This window comes from Canis aureus, chromosome 5, assembly GCF_053574225.1.
Source record: "Canis aureus isolate CA01 chromosome 5, VMU_Caureus_v.1.0, whole genome shotgun sequence".
Lineage (NCBI taxonomy): Eukaryota > Metazoa > Chordata > Mammalia > Carnivora > Canidae > Canis > Canis aureus.
Genome location: NC_135615.1, coordinates 37,221,780 through 37,240,951, shown reverse-complemented (window position 1 = coordinate 37,240,951; position 19,172 = coordinate 37,221,780). Strand labels below are relative to the sequence as shown.

Genomic DNA, 19,172 nt, shown 5'->3' with positions numbered 1-19,172 from the left:
GATGGAAGGAAAGGACAGTGACTCCTCTGTGGAGGCCAGAAGTATTCGTTCGTACCTTCAAGCCAAGAGAGCACTAAACACTGTACAGTTGGTATGAGAATTTTCTGATGACTACCTGTCTATAGAAGGTGAAGAATATTTGCTACACCACCACATACTCTCCACTTTTGTAAAAATAGGACAGGAATTGGGATCCCTGGGTGGCGCAGCGGTTTAGCGCCTGCCTTTGGCCCAGGGCGCGATCCTGGAGACCCAGGATCGAATCCCACATCAGGCTCCCGGTGCATGGAGCCTGCTTCTCCCTCTGCCTGTGTCTCTGCCCTCTCTCTCTCTCTCTCTCTGTCTCTCAGTCTTTCATGAATAAATAAATAAAATCTTTAAAAAAAAAAAAATAGGACAGGAATTATAATTAGGTGACTTTTAGACAGTAATGAGTTCTCTAGGACAGTAATGAAGGCCCCATCTGTCCCAGTTTCCTCTCCCCTAAGGAAGCTTATTAAGAACACTTCCTCTTCAGTAGCAGTTTCTAGCCTGTATTTTATAGATGTCTTTTTCCAAATCATTGACCTTTTCCTAATTCATCTGTGCTGCTGTTAATACATGGTTGGTGGCTTTTGCTAGTGTTTTTATCCTAGCCCACCTGAACTTGTAGGAATGTGGCTTCTGAGAGCTTTGGCCAGTGTCTCAAGATCATTCCCATTTCCCCCACAGACTATGAGACCCTTCTCTTGTGAGTTATCTAATATAGCCAAATTATGTATCTGCTTCTATGGCTACTTTTCAATAGTCTCAAGTACTCAAGCTAAGGAAAGGAAGGGAAAAGTCACTTTCAGAACAAACTGTTGAGTGTAATTGTGGCTCTGAAGACAGAGTAGAAACCAGATTCTTCAGTTCTTTTGATTCTCTTCCCAGTTCCAACAAGAGCATTCTTGTATCTAATTCTGACCGTAGGCCGCATCATGGCCATTCCTAGTATACCTACTTCCTAGGCTTAACAGGGAAGTTTTGGTCTTCTTCCCACATACTCTTAGTTTTCGTGAAATCTATAATGCATCAGAATCTTTTGGAATCTAGAAAACCTAGAAACAGTGCTTGATGAGGTACAACCAGTGTCCTCTTAGTTTAGAGGAAGAAACCAAAGAGATATAACATAAGACATGCCAGACTTGAACTCTGACTTTCCCATGTTGCCCGGGAGGTGTCTCTGAAGACCCAGTGTTCTTTTTCCTCTGGGGTCTGAAGTCAGAAATTATTTCAATACAAACACATCTATTTAGTCACACACAAATAAATAGTTGGCAGTGCCTCCTCAACTGCTAGGGACTGAATGCACAAGAACACCCAAGTGACATCCAGCCACTGCTTTTCTGGACCTGAGAAGTAGGGTCCTAGAGGAGGGAATAATTCAGGAAAAAGCAGAAACTCAGTGGAGATGAGGAAGACTTGGCTAGAGAGATGAAGAAGACAGAAGCATCTCCCTGTTTACCTTCCTAGTCACACCCTGGTGGGCTCCTTTTCCTCCCCCGTACGTCACTGAGGCCATAGCAAGTGCTCCTAATCAAAGGAGCGGTTTGTGTAAGGCCTGGAGTCTGGGTCACATGCTTTCCCCCAGACCAGATGATAAGCCCTTGAGCTGGTCAGTCAGGGCCTTCACTGTTCCTTCTCCTCTTGTTAGACAGTCCTGTGTACCCCTGGGAGGAGGAGTTGGAGGAGGAAGAGACCTATAAATTGGTAACCTGTGGGCATGCCGTGTGCTCCCTGACCTGTCGGGGGGCCTCTGTCGTGTGAACACAGTGGTGCTGCGTCACATTTCTGAAGAAGCTGACAGCCCCGCTGAAAAGCTGGGCCTACTGACCCTGTTTGGCTTCTGTCTTGTCTAAAGCTTCTTGCTGGTCTAAACAAGGCAAGGCAGAGGTATTCTGGGTGCTTCGTTCGCCACCTCCTCTGGACCTCGCCTTCACGTGCATGTCCTGGAGCTGCCCCAGCCCTGCCGTCTTCCTGTTAGAGCTCTGGGCTCCTCTCACTGGCCCTGCTTTAAGCCTTAGGCGCTGCTTTCTTCAGTCATCTTGCCCACGAGCCAGCAAGTGGGGTTTGAGATATAAATCAAATGCTTAAAATTCACCCTTTAAAAAGTATGTACTTCAGTATTTTAACAAGTTTGTGCAGATATCACCACTACCTAATTCCAGATTATCATCATCACCCCAGAAAGAAACCCCATCGCCATGAGCAGTCATTTCCCCCAGCCCCTGACAGTCACAAATCTACTTCCTGTCTCCCTGGATGTGTCATTCTAGACATTTCATAGAAATGGGACTCCTAGCACATGTGGCCTTCGTGTCTGGCTTCTTTCAGCCCCGGCAGGCAGCTCTTTGTGTACATGTGGTCTCTCTCTGCTGCTTGTAGGGCATGGGAAGAGGCAGAGAGCATGAGCTGGGCACAGTCCCAAGGAACTGCCTTTGTGCTGCAGATTTATGGTCCCAGTATCTTCATTCCATAAATTAACACGAGAGTCTTAGAACAGAAACCCGTGGGTTGATTGGTTCTTTTCTTCCTAAGATGACAACTGGAGCTTCACAATCCCTTAGCCCTTTGGGCTGAGATTGCCTTGTGGGGGGCGGTCCTGGCCTTCCTTGACCCCAGCTCTGCATTCCCTGACAGCTCTCATGACCCACCCGCTCCCACACCCCCCATACATACATACCTTGTAGGGCCCTTGGCATGCGTATCTCAGCTGCTGCCCTTGAAGAAACAGGAAAGAGCTAGGATGTAGGCATGGGGAGAGGAAAGGAAGGCTCGGGGAACACTGGGGAATGTGATGTGCATGTGGTGGCAGTGCATGGCCGCTGCTGTGCTCCTCTTTGCAGGAGTCCCCCCGGGCAGCCTGCAGCAGGCCCTCCTCTGCTGGGGCCAGCCATCCGCAGGGCTGGCTGAAAATGGTTTTGGCCCAGGAGGATCCCTGGACGCTGCCAGGAAAACAAAAATAATACTCTTTTACTAACCTTGGGGCTATTTAACTCCAACAACCCTGTGATGAGAACACACATTTTGAGTACTTAATTTCTCCTTAAGTTACACAGCAGACTGGCTCCACGTTCTGGCTGGCTGGCTGCATTGACACCCGTGTAGTGTCCACCCAGGGAAGCACGAGCGAGGCTCGCTCTCCTGCCTGCACCCTGCCCTTAACATTCTCTGCACAGAGAAAATCTCTTCCCCGTGTTCTGGGATCCCCGCCCCTCCTGCTTTCAAATAGGGGCCTCCCTGAATCAGAGAGTGCAGCCACATTCGTTCGCATGGCTTCAGGCTGAGCCTCTGCCAGAGTGTCGGAAAGGGATTGGAAATTGAGCCTTGTGTGGTCAAGCTCTTTCATGTCTCCTCTTTGCAGCCAACAGGAAGGCCGGGTGTGCAGTCACGTCTCTGCTAGCCTCGGAGCTGACCAAGGACAACGCCATGACTGCTGTTCCTTCTAAGGTGCCCAGGAAAAGTGAGGGGGTCCCCACCATCCTGGAGGAAACCAAGGAGTTGGTTGGCCGTGCAAACTAAGCTGGGTCCTACGGCCATAGCAGCTCCTCCAGGAGCCCCAGACTGTCTGGTCCTGTGGCATGTGCCTCCAGGGTCGCGGAAGTATTCCTCTGGGGCGGCTGCTGCTACCACCCTGACCCTCTTCCTATGTCCATCAGCACAGCTTCAGCTGCCGGGAGGCCAGCAGGAGAGGGCAGAGCAGGGAGGCCCGAGCCCCACCCAGCCAGCCTGGCTGTCGTATTACCAAAGCAGGCTCCGTGTTTGCTGCCTTAACCCCAAGTGTCTCCTCTCTGTCACTGAGGCCTTGTCTCAGACGAGGCCCCACCTGCTTTCCCAGCCCCTGCCTTTCCAGTGGGCTTTCCCCTGGGTCAATCTCACTGGGTTTGTGCTTTTCTTTTGTGGTTTCTCGAGCCCTGCCAACAGCATGGGGCTTGTGCACCTTTGGGCTCTCTCCCTCCTTTCACTGCTGTCACCTCTGCTCTGCTGTTCCCTCTCCTGGTTATTGTTATTTATTATTAGTGGTGTGACAGTGGGAGCCATGTCTAGAGAAGTGGGGAGCAAGCCCCACCCTTACTGCACCTTCCTGGGAACGGCCTCCCAAAACAAAAAGGACCTGGACCACTTGATCTGTTCTATGGTGGCCAAGAGCCTGTGGAGAGGCAATGTCTAGAGACACTGTGGGACCCATCCCCAGCCTGCTGCCATGTCTTATGACTCTGCCTCTGTGAACTCTCTATACCTGCCTGGGCTCCTGAGCCGTGGTCACTGCTCACACCTTCCCCCAAGCTTTGGTGCATCTCATCTGGAGTATGGGCTGTACTGTGACCATCCCAACACCTCACCCTTTGTCTCCAAGGAAATGGGAGGTGGAGCCTCCTGGCTGAGAAATTGTTTTGCAAATGGATCTATTTTTATATGAGATTTTTTTTTTTTTTTAAAGAAAATAACTATTCCTTTCCCCTTTCCCCTCCATAGTGTAAGAGGCTCTGATAGCAAGGTCCCAGCATCCCTGGGATTTATCCCCGCAGGCCTCAATCCTGAGCAGGACCTTGGACCTTTGCCTCAGCCCTAAGCCTGGCCTGTGTAGATTCTCTCTCCCATTATCCAGTTCTGGGGCACAGCTTCTCTGGTAGAGCTGAACCAGGCCTAAGAATAATGGGAGCTCTGAGACCACAGTTTTTATAAATTTAATATATTTATCAAGCCAAATGTGCAAATGCTAACTGGGCCCTGGGCAAGTAAGCACAGGAGTATGGCCACACAGCATAGCCCTGCTCCCTTCTGAACAGTGGGCAGACCAAGCTGCTCAGTAGCCCCGGCTCCAGGAAGCTCAGGTTCTCTGGCTCCAGGTGACACTTTGCCCTCCTTGTGCTTTCAGCTTCCCACCCCCCAGGTAGGGAGAGAGAATGGTACTGTTACGGCTTACCCAGAATTCAAGTTTTGGAGCAAAGGGGGGACTTAGGCGACCGAAGCATTCCTGCAGGGAGGCTTTCAGGCCGGGAACCTGGGTGCTGGCTCAGCCTTCAGGCCTGTGTGTGAAGGTGCAACAGCAGCTCCTTTGAGCTCTTCCCTAGAAGGTGGGGGTGAGGGGGAGGCTGCCTCCCTGAGTCTGCTCCTCCTCCCTGCTGACATCTGGGGCTTTGACCCTTTCTTTTTTAATCTACTTTTGCTAAGATGCATTTAATAAAAAAATACACAAAAAACAAAATGCAAACTATTTCCCTTGCCTCTTGGGCTTCTGGGATGTCATCACCTCCAGTTTATTGGGTTTGTTTCCAGTTGTTAATAAAGCATTGAAACAGTATTACCTTACCATCTGCTTTGTGAGTTTAAGCTGTTTTCCAAATCCCTGGTTGACCTGACAAATAAGTGTCAAAAAGTTTAAGGTGCCTGTCATGTGCCAAACACCCTGCTTGGGCCTCTGCCCTTGAGCCTGCACAGCCTGCACCAAGTGCACCGAGGAGTCGCTCCAGTGCAGGCCCCGCCCCCCTCTGCACCGCCCTTTTCTGGAATTCACTTCTAGCTCCCCACCTCCTCCTGCCCCCAATACCTGTGCCTCTTCTGCTGCGGGAAACATTCTCCCATCTCTCCTCTACCCCCCCACCCCCCTTGGTGGCCACAGATCATACTTTAGACTAGAGGAACTTAACATTGGGGTGGAAACTGAGCCTGGCAGCAGAGGTCAGAAGCCAGGGGTCATGCTCCAGGCCACTTCCTGCCCAGAGCCATACTTGAGCACGTGGTGACCTGCACAAAGGAACCCTACACGCTGTGAGCGAGGAGACTAGAGAGGAGGGGCCTGAAGAGGACCAGGACACCACTGGGGCAGGCTCTAGAACTGGAAATAAAAGCCTTGTAAATAGCCCTGGAGCCTGGGCAGCTTCCTCCCCCCACCGGAGGCCAGAGCTTTACGGGCGCACATGCCAACTAGGGGACCAGCCACAGCTGCTCACCCGCTCTGCCAGTCCGCTGCTGCCGTGCCTGGAATAGAACCCAGGCGCCCGGCACCCCGCCCTCCGCAGCCTGGCGCTCGGAAACAACACCCTGCTTCCATCCCAAACCGCGCTCACCGCCCTTCCTCCCACACAAGAACGTCGCCTCCAGATGCTTAGTTGGGAGGCTTGGTTTCCATGACGACAGTCTTCAGGCGCTGGCAGAGCCGGCGAAGGGCTCCGAGGGCGAGCCGACGCGGCCCTGCGCCCCGCACACCCAGTGACGGTCTCCTTCCGCCCCGCGGTTAGGCATCCCCTCGCTGACCAGCGCACCCCCCGCCCCGCCCCGGGGGGGTCCGTGTGCCCGTCCTTCCGCTCGGCCTTCTCTCCACCTTCCGTACGTCCTGCAGGAGACCGGACTCCCAGTGTGCTTCAAGGGGGAGGCAGGGGAGGGGAGGAGGAGGACTAACTGAAGAGTGAAAGCGCAGAGAGGGCGGGCCACCTGGGTCGGCCGGCCACCGGCCTGCAACGTCGTTTCCCACAGCCCTTGACGCCGCGGTCCCCTCCCCAGCAACAAAGCGCTGAACCTTCTAATCTTGGCTTTGCTGCAGAGTGAGCTCAATTCCAGATGGGTAAACTGAGGTCCAGGCTATAGCCTGGGCCTGTGCGCGCATGGCCTCCCACTCCCACAGTGTTCCCAAACTCACTCGGCAGTAGGGGGGATGGGCAAAGGAGGCGCGCCCCTCCTTCAGAGAAGCCCACAAAGGTACTCCGGGGCGTTAATTTTGCAGGGAAGAGGCGAGACCAAGGAAAGGTGCACCAGCCCGTTTCCAGCTCTGTAGCGGGCGCCAACGCGCTCCCGCCCCGCCCCGGGGCATCCTCTCCCGCCTGGAGCCTGGCGCCTAGGGCCGCAAGGGAGACAGCCGCCTGCGCCCAACTGCACACTCCACTGCACGCTGACACGCTGCACTCAGAAATGCCCGCCTCCACAGCAGACGCAGAAGCCGATTACACGCAGCGCAATACCGAGCCACAAGCACAATCACAGTCGTGCCCTGCTGCCGCTGCACAGCAGTACCTCTAGCACACAGCCACGTGACGGTCACATACAGACTCGTGGGCAATGACACCAAACCGAGACGCAAACATCATCGTCGCCTGGCGATCCCGCCGCCCTTCGTCCAGCACGCACCGCTCTGCGCATCCCTTCATCCATACTCGCCAGGAGCCTCCATCCCTTACACAGAAGCGTTCAAGCTTTCAGAAGAAACGTTTTAATTTTTTTCAAAGAAAAAAAGCCATATAAATATTAGAGTATAAAACTTGCGTGAAACACAGGAAGGGGAGTGGGTGGGGCAGCTACGTGACTATGCAAAGAGAAGCACTTCTAGGCGTCAGTACAGGGGAGGGGGGCGCCGCAGCGCGTGGACACAGCACAAAACACAGCACGGCCGCCGCTGGCGGATTCAAGGGCAGTTGGCACGGAGCCCTCCACCCACCCGCCACCACGGGAAAGCACACCGCACTACACTATTGGCTACTCTACACCAGCCGAAAGGGGGGGCTCTATACTACTGTCGGGGCTGGGGTGGGGTTCTTGCACAGCCCCGCTGGGTGTACGAGGCTGGGGCGGGGTAGACAGGGGTGGGCAGAGAAAGGTCTATGCACAAGGAGGCACTGGGGGACTTCAACCAGGCTCTGGCCACTGGGGGGCAGACTGGTGAGGGGCCCGGACAGTGGCCTTCTGGGGAAGAAATGGCACCTGGCAAAATGAAGGAACAGAGGCTTGGGGAGCGCAGGGCCCCACAGAGAAGCCCTGATCCCAGGCTGAGACATCCCATCCATTTGGTCCCAGGTCTAGCTCCATGTCTCCCCAAAACCCAGGGACCAAGAATGGCCCAGCCCGACCCTCCCTCACTGCTGGGGCCACAATGATTCTTAGATCACTGGCACCTCTGGAGTACCCAGCACCCACAGAGGGCCCTCTGACCTCTCCAGGGGCCTGGTCCTAAATGTCCTCACACCTTCCTCTGACTGTAATGCCAGTTTAAACCTACTGATGCTAACAGCTTAGCCCAAAGTTTACTGCCTTTACATGGTACATGAGGGCCCAGCCTGGTACTTGGTTTATGGCTGGAATTGGGGATCTGGCCAGTACCCTGGTGACATACAAAGCCTTCTACAAGACCCTGATAACCGGTCAGTCAAGCTTTGTCCATCCCCCACATCCACACACTTCCTTTCATCTCACCACCCCATACTGTCTTGGAACATGCAATGGAGTCTCTTGTTTGGGGAGGGGAAAGTCACAGCATGCAGTGGGAACATCAAACAATGAAAAACAGAACAAAACACTGGTCCCGAGGGTGTTTGGAAGAGGCATGGTAGCTACATGCCACCCCCACACACACCTAAATCCAGTAAGCATCAGTACCATGGGAATGGTGACTGCATCTCCCAAAACTTGAGCCTGGTCTCGGGAAGGAGATGAAAGGACTGGCACCAAACCATGCTTGGAGGAAGTTTGAGAATTGGAGAGGCCTAAAGGTTATGATGGCCTTCTAACTCTTCAGAACTGTGAGACTTTTTAGGTCACCAGGTACCTCAACACCCCGACCACCCTACTTACGAAAGAGGGCTGCCGAGGGGGTAGGGAGAAGGAGGGAGGCAGGGGATGGCAGATGGGTCTGATTGAATTTGGAAGATGGGAAAGTCCAGCTGTAACTTAAGGAGGAGTGATAAATGGTGTCTACACAAACCCCACTACCCCCACGGGCACAGCAATTGATTGGATGGGGGTTCCCAGCAGAACTCCCTTTGCATATTCGATCCCTTGGGGGCAGAGAGGGGGGTGTTGACTGGGCACTTGTTTCTTTTCCCAAGGGGAGCATGGCCTGGACCCCTACCAGTATCGTGGGGGTGAGCCCCGAAAATCGAGGCTTGGGTACAGGTAAGGGAGAGACTGGGCTGGCTGGGGCGGGGGGGGGGGGGGGGGGGGGGGAGCCACCCTGTGGCTCTCTGGGCCTGGCCTCTGCGTTACTTCTTCTCCTTTTTGCCTGACTTCTTCTTGCTGCCGTTGCCACCTGCGGGGGCCTTGCCATCTCGCTTGCCAGCTGCGTTGGTCAGTGTGGCATTGCTGCCGGGGATGTAGACGTTCTGGCGGTAGTCGGGCACGTGCTGCAGGGTAAACTGGGGCCCGTAGCGGGCACTTAGGCCCATGGTGCCAGCGCCCCCTCCCAAGGTGGAGCTCCCATCAGCAGCTTCTGCAAGAGACAGAGGAAGGTCAGGAGCTAAACTCTGAGTCCCCAGCAGTCACTCTGTGAGAGCACAACCAGTGAATGAATGCCTGCCAAGTGCCCACGAGCCCTGGGAATACCACCTCTATGCACAAGGGGTGGGGGGGTAAGTGACACAGCCTAGATTTGATTCCCAGCTCCTTTACCTACTAACTGATTTGGGGCAAGTCTACCTAAACTCCCCTAAGTCTCCTCAGTTTTCTGATCTGTGAAACTGGTTAAAAATAGCATCTACCCCTTCAGGTTTGGGTTAAGGCTAACCAGGATCATGAAGCATATAAAGCACCTAGAATAGTGCCCATCACACGGCAAGGGCTTAAAACGTGCTAGCTGTTACTTTTCTCAGGGCTGAGATAAACGCTCTCAAATTCTTGCCCTAACCGTCCTCAAGGGAGTCGCCCTGGTTTCCTTCCACACTGGACCTTGGTCTCCTGGAGGGCTGCAACCAGGACCTGTTGGTCCTTCCATCCTTCTCCTGCCAGCACCCACAGAGTGGGTATTTAGCAGTTCCGTTGTTAGTCTGGGGAGGGCGGTGGTTCTCAGGCATTCATTTCATAATAGTACCAGCAGCCGATGCCTACTCTGTGCCAGGCACTTGGCTAGAGAGTGCACGGGCATGATGGCTTTCAGCTCCCCAAGACAATCCAGTGAGATATGTGGTATTTATCCTCACTCTACAGAAGAGGAAAGCAAGGCCCAGAGAAGGTAAAAGACTAACTCAAAGCCATAGCAGCACGCAGTACCCAGGCACCTGGTACTTGCCCATCGTGAGGCGTGGCTGCCACCACCCTCACCACTGCCAAGTGTGTGTCATTACTTCTAGTCTACTCTACATGTTCCCCCAATGGGGCCAGCAAGGAAAAGCAAAACTTTCCACGACTCAGAGTTCACAAGGGCTTCTGCTGGAGTCCTCTGGCAGCGGAAGGGTTAAAGCCCCAGGAATTCCCAGGCCAGCCCCAGCCCCGAGGGCAGAGGAGCACTCCTCCCAGCTGCCCTTGACTCCACCCTAGACCCTGGGAGTGGGTCGAGAGGCAGACTAAAGCCTAAAGCCAGAGAGGCTGACTAATCCTGGGACACTAACCAGGGACTGAGAAAGAGACCAGCACCCGAGGGGGAGGGGCAAGGAGAAGGGAATGGAGGGGGAGGAGGGAGGGGGTGAGGGGGGACTCTGGCTTTCCACCTCCCTGCGCCAGCGCTCAGGTTTCTACAACCTCCATTTCAAGTCCCAAATCCCAGGATGTGAGGGGTTTGGGGGTTTGTGTGGAAGAGAGGTTGAGTGGGAGGGAGCAGCTGCCCACTTCCTGCTCTCTTTCTCCAGGCTGGGCCCCTCCCCCAGCCCTTTCATTCAACTGACTTCCCAACGTTTTCCCTAATTAACTCCAGGAGGGAGCCCAGCTCACCCTCCCCTGCAGCACCCCTCATTCAGCCTGGGAATGGAGGGGTTGGAGGTAGGGGCCCAGCATGGGCTTCAAAGAGCCAGGATTCCAGAGTGATTTAAGGCCTAAGGGGAGACTTCAGAGGTGCCAGAAAGGGGGGGGGGTGGAGGGACACACACACACACATGCACACACGCACTCACACACACATGCACACATGCACACAGGCTCTTGAGAAAGGAAAATAAATGGGGAGAAACAGGGAGAAGGTATGGGTTTGACTGGGTCATTGCAGGCCAGGCCCACCTATGTCCCACAAACATCCTAGATCTCTAGGGAGCACCCTAAGTGGATGGAAATGACAAAGGCAGGTCTTGCCACCTCTCACCAGGAGCACAGGCCTGCCATCGGCCCAGGTCCTATGGGAGCATCAAGGTTGGGCTGGACCAGGAGGGAGATGATGTGCAAATCTGGAGCATAAGAGAACAAGGCTGGCACTCGAGTTCCTTCTGGTCAGCTCTGCCACTAAAAAAAACTGGGTGACCTTGGCAGAGGCCCTGCGTGATTCAGGCCTCTGCTTTCCCAGGTATAAATCTGAGCGGGGAGAAGGCAGACTACAGGCTCTGACCTGTACAATCAATTCTTCAGCAGCCCCTCCTCCTATCCCTCCATCACAGCAGTGAGCGGGGGACCAAGGTCTTTTCTATTCCAAAGAGAAACACGCTTTAAAAAGCAACAAGGAAGGGCAGCCCGGGTGGCTCAGCGGTTTAGCGTCGCCTTCAGCCCAGGGCATGATCCTAGAGACCCCGGATCGAGTCCCACGTCAGGCTCCCTGTGTGGAGCCTGCTTCTCCCTCTGCCTGTGCCTCCGCCTCTGTCTCTCTTTCTCTCTGTCTCTCATGAATAAATAAATAAAATCTTAAAAAAAAAAAAAAAAAAGCAGCAAGGAAGAGGTGCCTGGCTGGCTCCCTAGGAGGGGCATGGGACTCTCCATCTCAGAGTTGGGAGTTCGAGTCCCATGTTGCCTGTAGAGATTACTTAAAAATAAAATCTTTAAAAAGCTCTGGCCTGAAAGTGAGAGCTGCGCTGGCCTCCTCGCCAGCTCCTGGCCACCCCAACCCCCCTGCCCTTCTCACCCCAACCCAGCGCTGAAACAGCATCTCCAGACAGGGACGCCTGGTCAAGCCAGACCAGGGTCAGTTGAACCACAAACCAGAACCTCCTTGAAAACACACTTCCCTCCAAATGTTTATTTTAAAAACCTCCCAAATGTACTTAGTTTCCTTCATACTTACTCCCCCTCAGCAGCCCCTAGCGCCAGGCTGGGCTGGACTCCAGGAACCTCTCTGGCTTCAAGACAGGGAAGCAGGTATGAAAGTGAGAGTAGGGCCTGACCCTGCCACTTCAACCTTCTGGATCCATTCCCCAAGGCCCAAGCTTATACTCAGGTCAGACGCTGTGTGGGCTGGAGGGGTGGAGCCCTGACTGGGGAGCCAGCCTGCAGTGACCCAGGATAGTTGTAGGCCATAAATACCAATTCCATTTCTGTTTTATAAATGTGGATTTAGGTCAAAAAGCCTGCTTCCTGGCTGTAATGCTAAAAACCACAAGAGCTAAATATGCCTGTCAGTTTACTTTCCTCAAGAACCCGGCTTGGCATCTCCCAGACCCACCCACCTGCCTCTGTCACACTCTGTATTTGGCCTCTCCAGAAGCACAGCACTCCCGACCTGGGCCGGCTCTGTCACTTCCTCTTCCTCACCCTCTTCACCTACCATGGGCCCGGCTTCACTCAGGCCCACAGGCATCTGGGAGATGTTCACCAGATTTAACAACAACAAAAAAATGCAGGATGCCTGATTAAATATGAACTTCACATAAACAATGAGCAATTTTTTTCTATAGTATGTCCCAATACTAACATTTGGTGCCTGCTTAAGCTAAAATACTATTTGTTGCTTATGTGAAGTTAAAATTAACTGAACATCCTGTATTTTATCTGGCACCTCTAGTCAGAGAGAATAAAGCAAGATAGGAAGAGGACCTGACCCTCTGCACCTATTCGGCTACAAGGGAAATATAGGCTACATCTACAGGCAGACGTGGTCACCACAGAAGAAAAGGCATCAACCTGAGAGTCAGACTACATTAGAATCATGCATCTGCAGCTCAAAATGAGGACCTGGGAGCAAGGGTTTTCTCAGTTCTCTCATTTGTCAAATATAAGTAATCACAGACCTGCCTTGCAGAGCTAGTAAGAGGATTAATTGATGTAAGGCCCATCAAGTTTGCCTAGCATGTACCCAGGACAGTACAGGGGTGTGATTTTAGTGATTTTTGTTCTGATTTTACCTGGTTCTCTACCAGCCCTCCACACATGCTCGGGGCCAGGGCTTTGACTGCACTGTGTTAAGCCTTGATGCCTTAATCCTCTGACACTCTCCACAGGAAGCTTAGGGTTTGCTGCTCCCACAACTGGTCCTTATTAATAGGCATTTTTCTAATTCTGCTTTTTATGGGTCAATAAAGATACAAGTTAATCAATTTTAGCCACTGTGGAGCATGCCTGTACTCGGGCATTCCTGCGCTAAGGCCCTCCCTTTGGCCCTCACAACACTGCTGTAAGATCTGTCATAGTATTTTATAGTCATTGAAACTGAGGCTCACAGGGGCTTAGGACCTTCCTTGAGAACTCACAGTGAAGCATGGGTGCCAGGATTTGAATCCAGGTTGGCCTGCCTCCAAAGCCTGTGCTCTTAAGTACTAATATCGTTCTGTTTCCCCTGCTCAGGACCCTTTTGACTCTTCAGGGACAACAATCAGGGGCTGAATCTCTATCACATATGAAGATCTCTGTCAGCCTTCTAGAAAAATCAAAATCCTGCTCTGTGGGGGGGAGGAGCAACAAAAAAGTGAAGGGTCCAAGTGCATTCTCTCACACCCATGTGCACAGACTGAAGGCTTGCCTGGGCCACGCCCAGTGCTTTGTGCTCTGTGGTGGCATCTCATTTAATCCTCACAACAACCCTTTGAGGCCACTGCCTCCATTTTCCTGGCTGAAGAAGGGTTAGTAAGATTAAGCAAACTGATCAAATTCACAAAGATAGTAAGTAACAGAACTAGCATCTGACCTATGCCATCCCCTTCTGAAACTGGACTCTCAACACTACTGCTCTACATTCCCTCAATCTTTCCATTTCCACTCCCTCTAGACATCCCAGGACCCTGAACTGCTTCTCAATCTGGCTTTTTGTCCAGGATTTGTGAGTCTTCTCAGAGCAGCTGAAAGATCCAGAGATGCCATGCAGGTTAAGGCAGGTGACTTCTATTCTCCTAGAACCTCACATCTCCCATCCCAACACACAGAGGGCACAACTTACCACTGGCAGAGGCCAAGATCATAGCTTGCAGCATCTCTGTGTCAAATTGGTTGTTGGGCCAGGTGCCGGTTTCATCACCATTTTGGGAGCTGAGGAGAGAGCGGGATGGTGAATACAGTCTTCCAGGCCAGCCCCACTCAGGCCCCTCCTGTCCTCTCCCAGGGAACCCAAATCTAGTACTCTGTATCTTCATCCCATGCCAAAAGATGGCCTGTAGGATTAGAGCATGTAATATTTGCAATTCCTTTGAAAAATTTGCTTAGCATACTTGCTTGCCTTGCATCATCTATAAAAATCAAACCTTTTCTGAGGCACTTCCCTAATTCCTCAAGTTCCCTCTCACAGCAGATCATCAGATACTGTTCTCCAGACTGCCAGTTTCCTACCTCTGCTTTGGTAACATGAATAAAATCTGTCAGAGGGGATCCCTAAGCCCACCCAGACCAGGCCAGGTGCCTCCCCATGACAGCTCCAGGGGCACTGACCCTGCTATGGTACCTGCCTCCTACTGAAGCACCTAACGAAGACCGTCAGACACTCTAAGCATTGAGAAAAAACATGAAGTGATTGATAATTGTTAAAAATGCTAACCTATAAAGGATCCAAAGGAATTCCAATCCAGCTTGGATTTTTACCACAGTGACTATTGTCATGCATTTTTGGGACTTTGCAGTATGACATTATTTCTGTTTCTGAGGGGAAAGGGAAACACCCTGACACACACACAGTCCATTAGGTGATCCTTGGCACCATCTGGCACACCGAAGTTCATCAATAAATAGTTTTTGCCTGAATGGATGGGAAAATATCCATGGAGAGTTAGGTCACTATGAGGGAAGGATTTGGCACCAGGGGAGTGGCTGCAGGGCAGGCCTTGAACACGTATGAGAGAGAGAAAGGGTGAGAGAGAGAGAGTGTGTGTGAGAGAGAGAGAGAGAGAAAATGCATAAGAGTGAACATGAGTGAGGGTGAGCACATCTGTGCATTCTGTCATGGTGGGTGAGCACATCCAGGAAATGCTTTTTTTCCAAGTCCTGTCCCTGCTTATGGTTTCCCCTGATCTGGGATTCCCCATCCCCAGGGAGGTGGACTTAGATCAGAGCACAGCTGCAATGTGTGACCTCTACACCATCATATCAAACGGAGACTGAGGGTTGAAGGGGAAAGTAGGATGCTCATTTCCTCTCCTCAGAGTGAGAAGAGGTGGAATTCTGTGTCCATTTATTCAACCAACATTTACTGAGCAACGACTGCACACCAGACACTGGGCTAGGTACTGGGGTTATAGTTGGGAACATGACTGAAATAGTTTGTCTCTATGATGCTCACAGTCCATACTGAGAGGCTGACATTAAATAATTGCATAGTTATTTAATCATAACTCTGACAAGTGCCATGTAGGCAAAGAGCCAGGTGTAGAGCCAACTCTTGATTTAGTAGGGGCTGGGGAGCTCAATCAGCCCAGGCTTCCCTGAGGAAAAGGGAAACTAGAAGACAGGGAATTTAAATTTGAAGAAATTTCCAGGTGATCTGCAGGACAATTCCAGCTAAACAAAAGTAGGAGGAATGATAGAAAATCCCCACCTTGTAACCAGCAACCATCAGCGAATACTAAAATAATAAAAGCAAACGCTTGCTGCACAGTCTCAAATATCACTCACAATTTATTAATCTAATATTTAAAAATATCTTTGTAATGGAGATATCTGGAGATACCACTTAACTTAGTGAACAAAGTGAGGAGCCCTGACAACTAGATAGACTGACATGAAGTCATTCCCCACGTAATGTGGTGGGAGGTGTACAGGGTCACCAGGCAGTATTCCTACCAAAACTGTTAACCTCATTTCTCTGTGAGAAAATCATAAGCAAATTCAGATTGTGGGACATTTTAAAAGACAACTGGCTGGGACTCTAAAAAACGTCTGTCATGAAAAGCAAACAAAAAAGGTAAGGAGGCTGTTCTACATTAAAGGAGATGAAAGAGATACAGCAAGCAGTTGCAATTTATGCTCTCTGATTGAATCTTAGATTTAAAAAAAAAATACCAGAGGTGTGGCTGGCTCAATCAGTAGAGCATGCAACCTTAGAATCATGGATTCAAGGTCCATGTTGAGTACAGAGCTTACTTTAAAAAAACAAAAAAACCCAAACTACCAAACAGGTTAAAAGTACATTTCAAGAACATTTATGAAAATCTACTAGCGGACTATATATTATTATTGCATTAATGCTAAATTTCTCAAACGGGATTGTTCTTTTATGGTTTGTATGAGAACGCTACTATTATTAAGAGTTATATACCAAAGTTTTTCAAATTTTATGATGTCTGCCACTCTCAAATGGTTCAGAAAAAAAATGTTTGGTGTGTGTGCGGAGAGAGAAAAAACAAACGTGCAAAATCTTAACAATTGATGAGACCATCTAGGTCAAAACAGTATTTCCACGTTCATCACACTGGTTTTGACAAGTTTGAAACATTTCAAAGTAAAAAAGCGACAGAAGATTGCAGGCAGAGAGCGCTTTCCCGGCAGAGAGAGCAACATGCCCCCAAGCCTCTGAGGCCAGAAAAAAGTTGGGCAGTTCAACTGGATGCTCCAGGAAATCCAGGAGTCTTTACCTGCAGCCCTGCTGAGCTGGCACTGGGCCTCCTGGAGGGCACAAGGCTGCCTCATGCCAAGAAGGACAGCCTAACTGGGATGGAGTGGGGGAGAACAAGACGAAGGTGGGGGAGCAGGAGAAGCCCTCCGGGGTGAACCACAGGGTCAGGTACCAGGTTAGGAGGCAGCCCTGTGAGGACTGGGTAATGGTGTTGAGGGAATAAAGGTGAGTTAAGGGCTGGGTCTGGAACCATCGTGGGCTGGGCTGCAGGGAGGATTCTTGGGCAATGGCTGAACGCTGGAAGCTAAGCAGATGAGCGGGCAGCCAGCTCTTTGAAGCTGGGCATGAGATAAGTAGAGGGGGGAGAGACTTCTTTTTGAACAATTTGCAGAGAGCTTCCTATTCTCTGGGCTAAATTATATACAATTTAGTTTAGTTATATACATATAACATTTGGTTATATATATTTAGTTCAGATACAGTTTACATTTATATTTAGTTTATAGCTAGTTCAGTTATAGCTTAGCTTGACTATTTGAGCCTCAGAACCACCTGCAGATAAGTGTTCTCAGGATTCTATTTTCCAGAAGATGAATCTTGGGGCTCAGAGGGATTGAAAGACTCCTAAAGCCATATAGCTGGTAACTGGCAGAGCTGTGACCAAAAAGAGGCCTCGTGTGACTCTGGAGCCTATCCTCTTACACGTGACACCACACGAGGCTTCCCCATGGAAGCCCTGTAGCCCCAGCAGGCAGTGGGGCTAGGGGACCCTTCCAGGATTTAGGAGATGGTGAAAAATGAAAGTAGAGGAGATGGACTATGTCTAATTGACCATTTTCCAAGGATCCACCATGTGTCAGTGCCTGCAGCAGGCCCTAAAACATAAGCGTTCACAGACACATTTCTTGCACTAAGAAGTCTATATTCTGGCGCACTGGATGTGAGTGCGAAGGAACAACCCAGAAGCTGGGCTGTGAAGAAGGTTCCCTGTAGCAGGATGCAACCCGGGGAAGGCACTCTGACAGTAGCCTGGATTTAACTGTTAAAATATAAATACCTATGTATTTTGTGATGTAGTAAAAGCCTGTCAACCTTTTAAAATCTACATCACATGTCCATATGAAGGGCTGTTATGAAACAAATAACTAACTTCTGAAAATTTTTTTGACGGGGGAGATTCTCGTGGTATATTGCAAAGAGAACACAAACAGGTGATAATGCTGATGGAACTCAATTACTAGCAAAAAAAAATGGTGAGAAATATACCACCCGAGTTCTTGATATTTTGTGAACAAGTTTGTGAACAATTTATTTAGGTAAATCAGATTTAAAAAAAAAAAGAGAAAAGAAACCTGTGCGTGTTGTTTGGGTGCACAAAGAAAAAAAGTTTAGAAATACACATATGAAAATATTAAAAAGTTTAAGAGATTTGAGACACTCAACCAAATACAAAATGTGGACCTTAATTTGGATAAGTGTGCAAATGCATTAACAGACACATAACTGGGGAAATGTCAATAAAGACTGAGTATTTGATGATACTAGCTTATAATATTATATTATTCAGTATTAATAGTTTATTAATATTAGTGCTTACGTGTTTAAAAAAAAGAATTGTCTGTTAAAGACAGTGAAGACGCAGATGAAATTATATGATGGCTAAAGTCTGTTTCAAAATAGCTTAAGGGAGTAACAGGGTAGAGACCCAAGTGAAACAAAGTAGGGCATTAGTTGAAGCTGGACATCAGGATCAGAGAGGTTCATTACACAGTTCTACTTTTGTACATATTTGAAAATTTCCATATTCAACAAATGTTAGTGAGAGTTGTCTGGGTTGTGAAATTAATAGTGCTTTTTCTTTTAAATTTTTTCTCTATTTCTCATGCTTCTATAATGAGCGTGTATTTTTTTATAAGGAGAAAAAAAAATAAGTTGCTACTTGTCTGCTGAATGACTGCCTAAGCGAGGGAGAGCAGGGCTAGTATCTCTCCTAGGATGGGGAATGGAAGGTCGTAGGGAGCTATCAAGGGAGAACAGAATGGAGACTGGGAGAAGCTAAATGGAGATTCTCTCCCCTGAGCAGAGACTGGGAACAGCTGCAGGGCAGGGCATGGTTTACAGCCCAAGAAGGAACAAGTAGTTTGCTGGATTCAGTGCCTAACAGCTGTTGAGATAAGAACCCAGAAGGATGACTTGAGAAGGGATTCCAGCTGGAAGGAGGAGCACCTGGCAAAGCATGTCTTTATCCCCTTGGTCTAGGTATGTGACCCAGTGCCAATTTGAACCTGAACTAGGTTTACTAGAGAGCTCAACACCAGCCCCGCTCTGAAGCTTATGTGCCAGTACCCAAGATGGTAGGGATGGTGTGGAGCAGGGAAGTGGTCTGGAGCGAGAACCAGTTAGTCTGAATAAGAGAAATCTTTCCTCTTCATCCTCTCACTCCAATTTACTCATCAGAGTGGTGGCAAGAAAGAATTCCCAGTCATTTTGTTGATTCTGAGAAGCCTTGCCACAAGGCCTTTGCATATGCTCCTCCCTCTCTCCTTCAGCTGGTAAATTTACATTC

General features: G+C 50.2%; 2 protein-coding genes and 1 long non-coding RNA gene across 25 annotated transcripts in view; 2 read left to right on the top strand and 1 right to left on the bottom strand.

Moving 5' to 3' along the window:
- Positions 1-5,326, top strand: part of DIAPH1 (diaphanous related formin 1) — a 98,089-nt gene extending 92,763 nt beyond the window's left edge. The window contains exons 27-28 of the mRNA XM_077897611.1: positions 1,676-1,731; positions 3,386-5,326. Coding sequence (XP_077753737.1) covers positions 1,676-1,731; positions 3,386-3,424 — 95 coding nt within the window. The 3' untranslated portion in view covers positions 3,425-5,326. The remainder of the gene's footprint in view (positions 1-1,675; positions 1,732-3,385) is intronic.
- Positions 5,327-5,921: 595 nt separating this feature from the next.
- On the top strand, positions 5,922-8,805 carry LOC144314009 (uncharacterized). The gene is made up of 2 exons (XR_013379647.1): positions 5,922-6,351; positions 6,746-8,805. It is a non-coding gene; the product is annotated as an uncharacterized LOC144314009 (long non-coding RNA).
- Positions 7,213-19,172, bottom strand: part of LOC144313998 (protocadherin gamma-C5) — a 183,459-nt gene continuing 171,499 nt past the window's right edge. For all 23 annotated transcript variants that reach the window (XM_077897595.1, XM_077897594.1, XM_077897579.1 and 20 more), the window contains 2 exons: positions 14,006-14,094; positions 7,213-9,217 (listed from right to left, as the gene is read on the bottom strand). In XM_077897595.1, the coding sequence (XP_077753721.1) occupies positions 8,991-9,217; positions 14,006-14,094 (316 nt within the window). In that variant the 3' untranslated portion in view covers positions 7,213-8,990. The remainder of the gene's footprint in view (positions 9,218-14,005; positions 14,095-19,172) is intronic.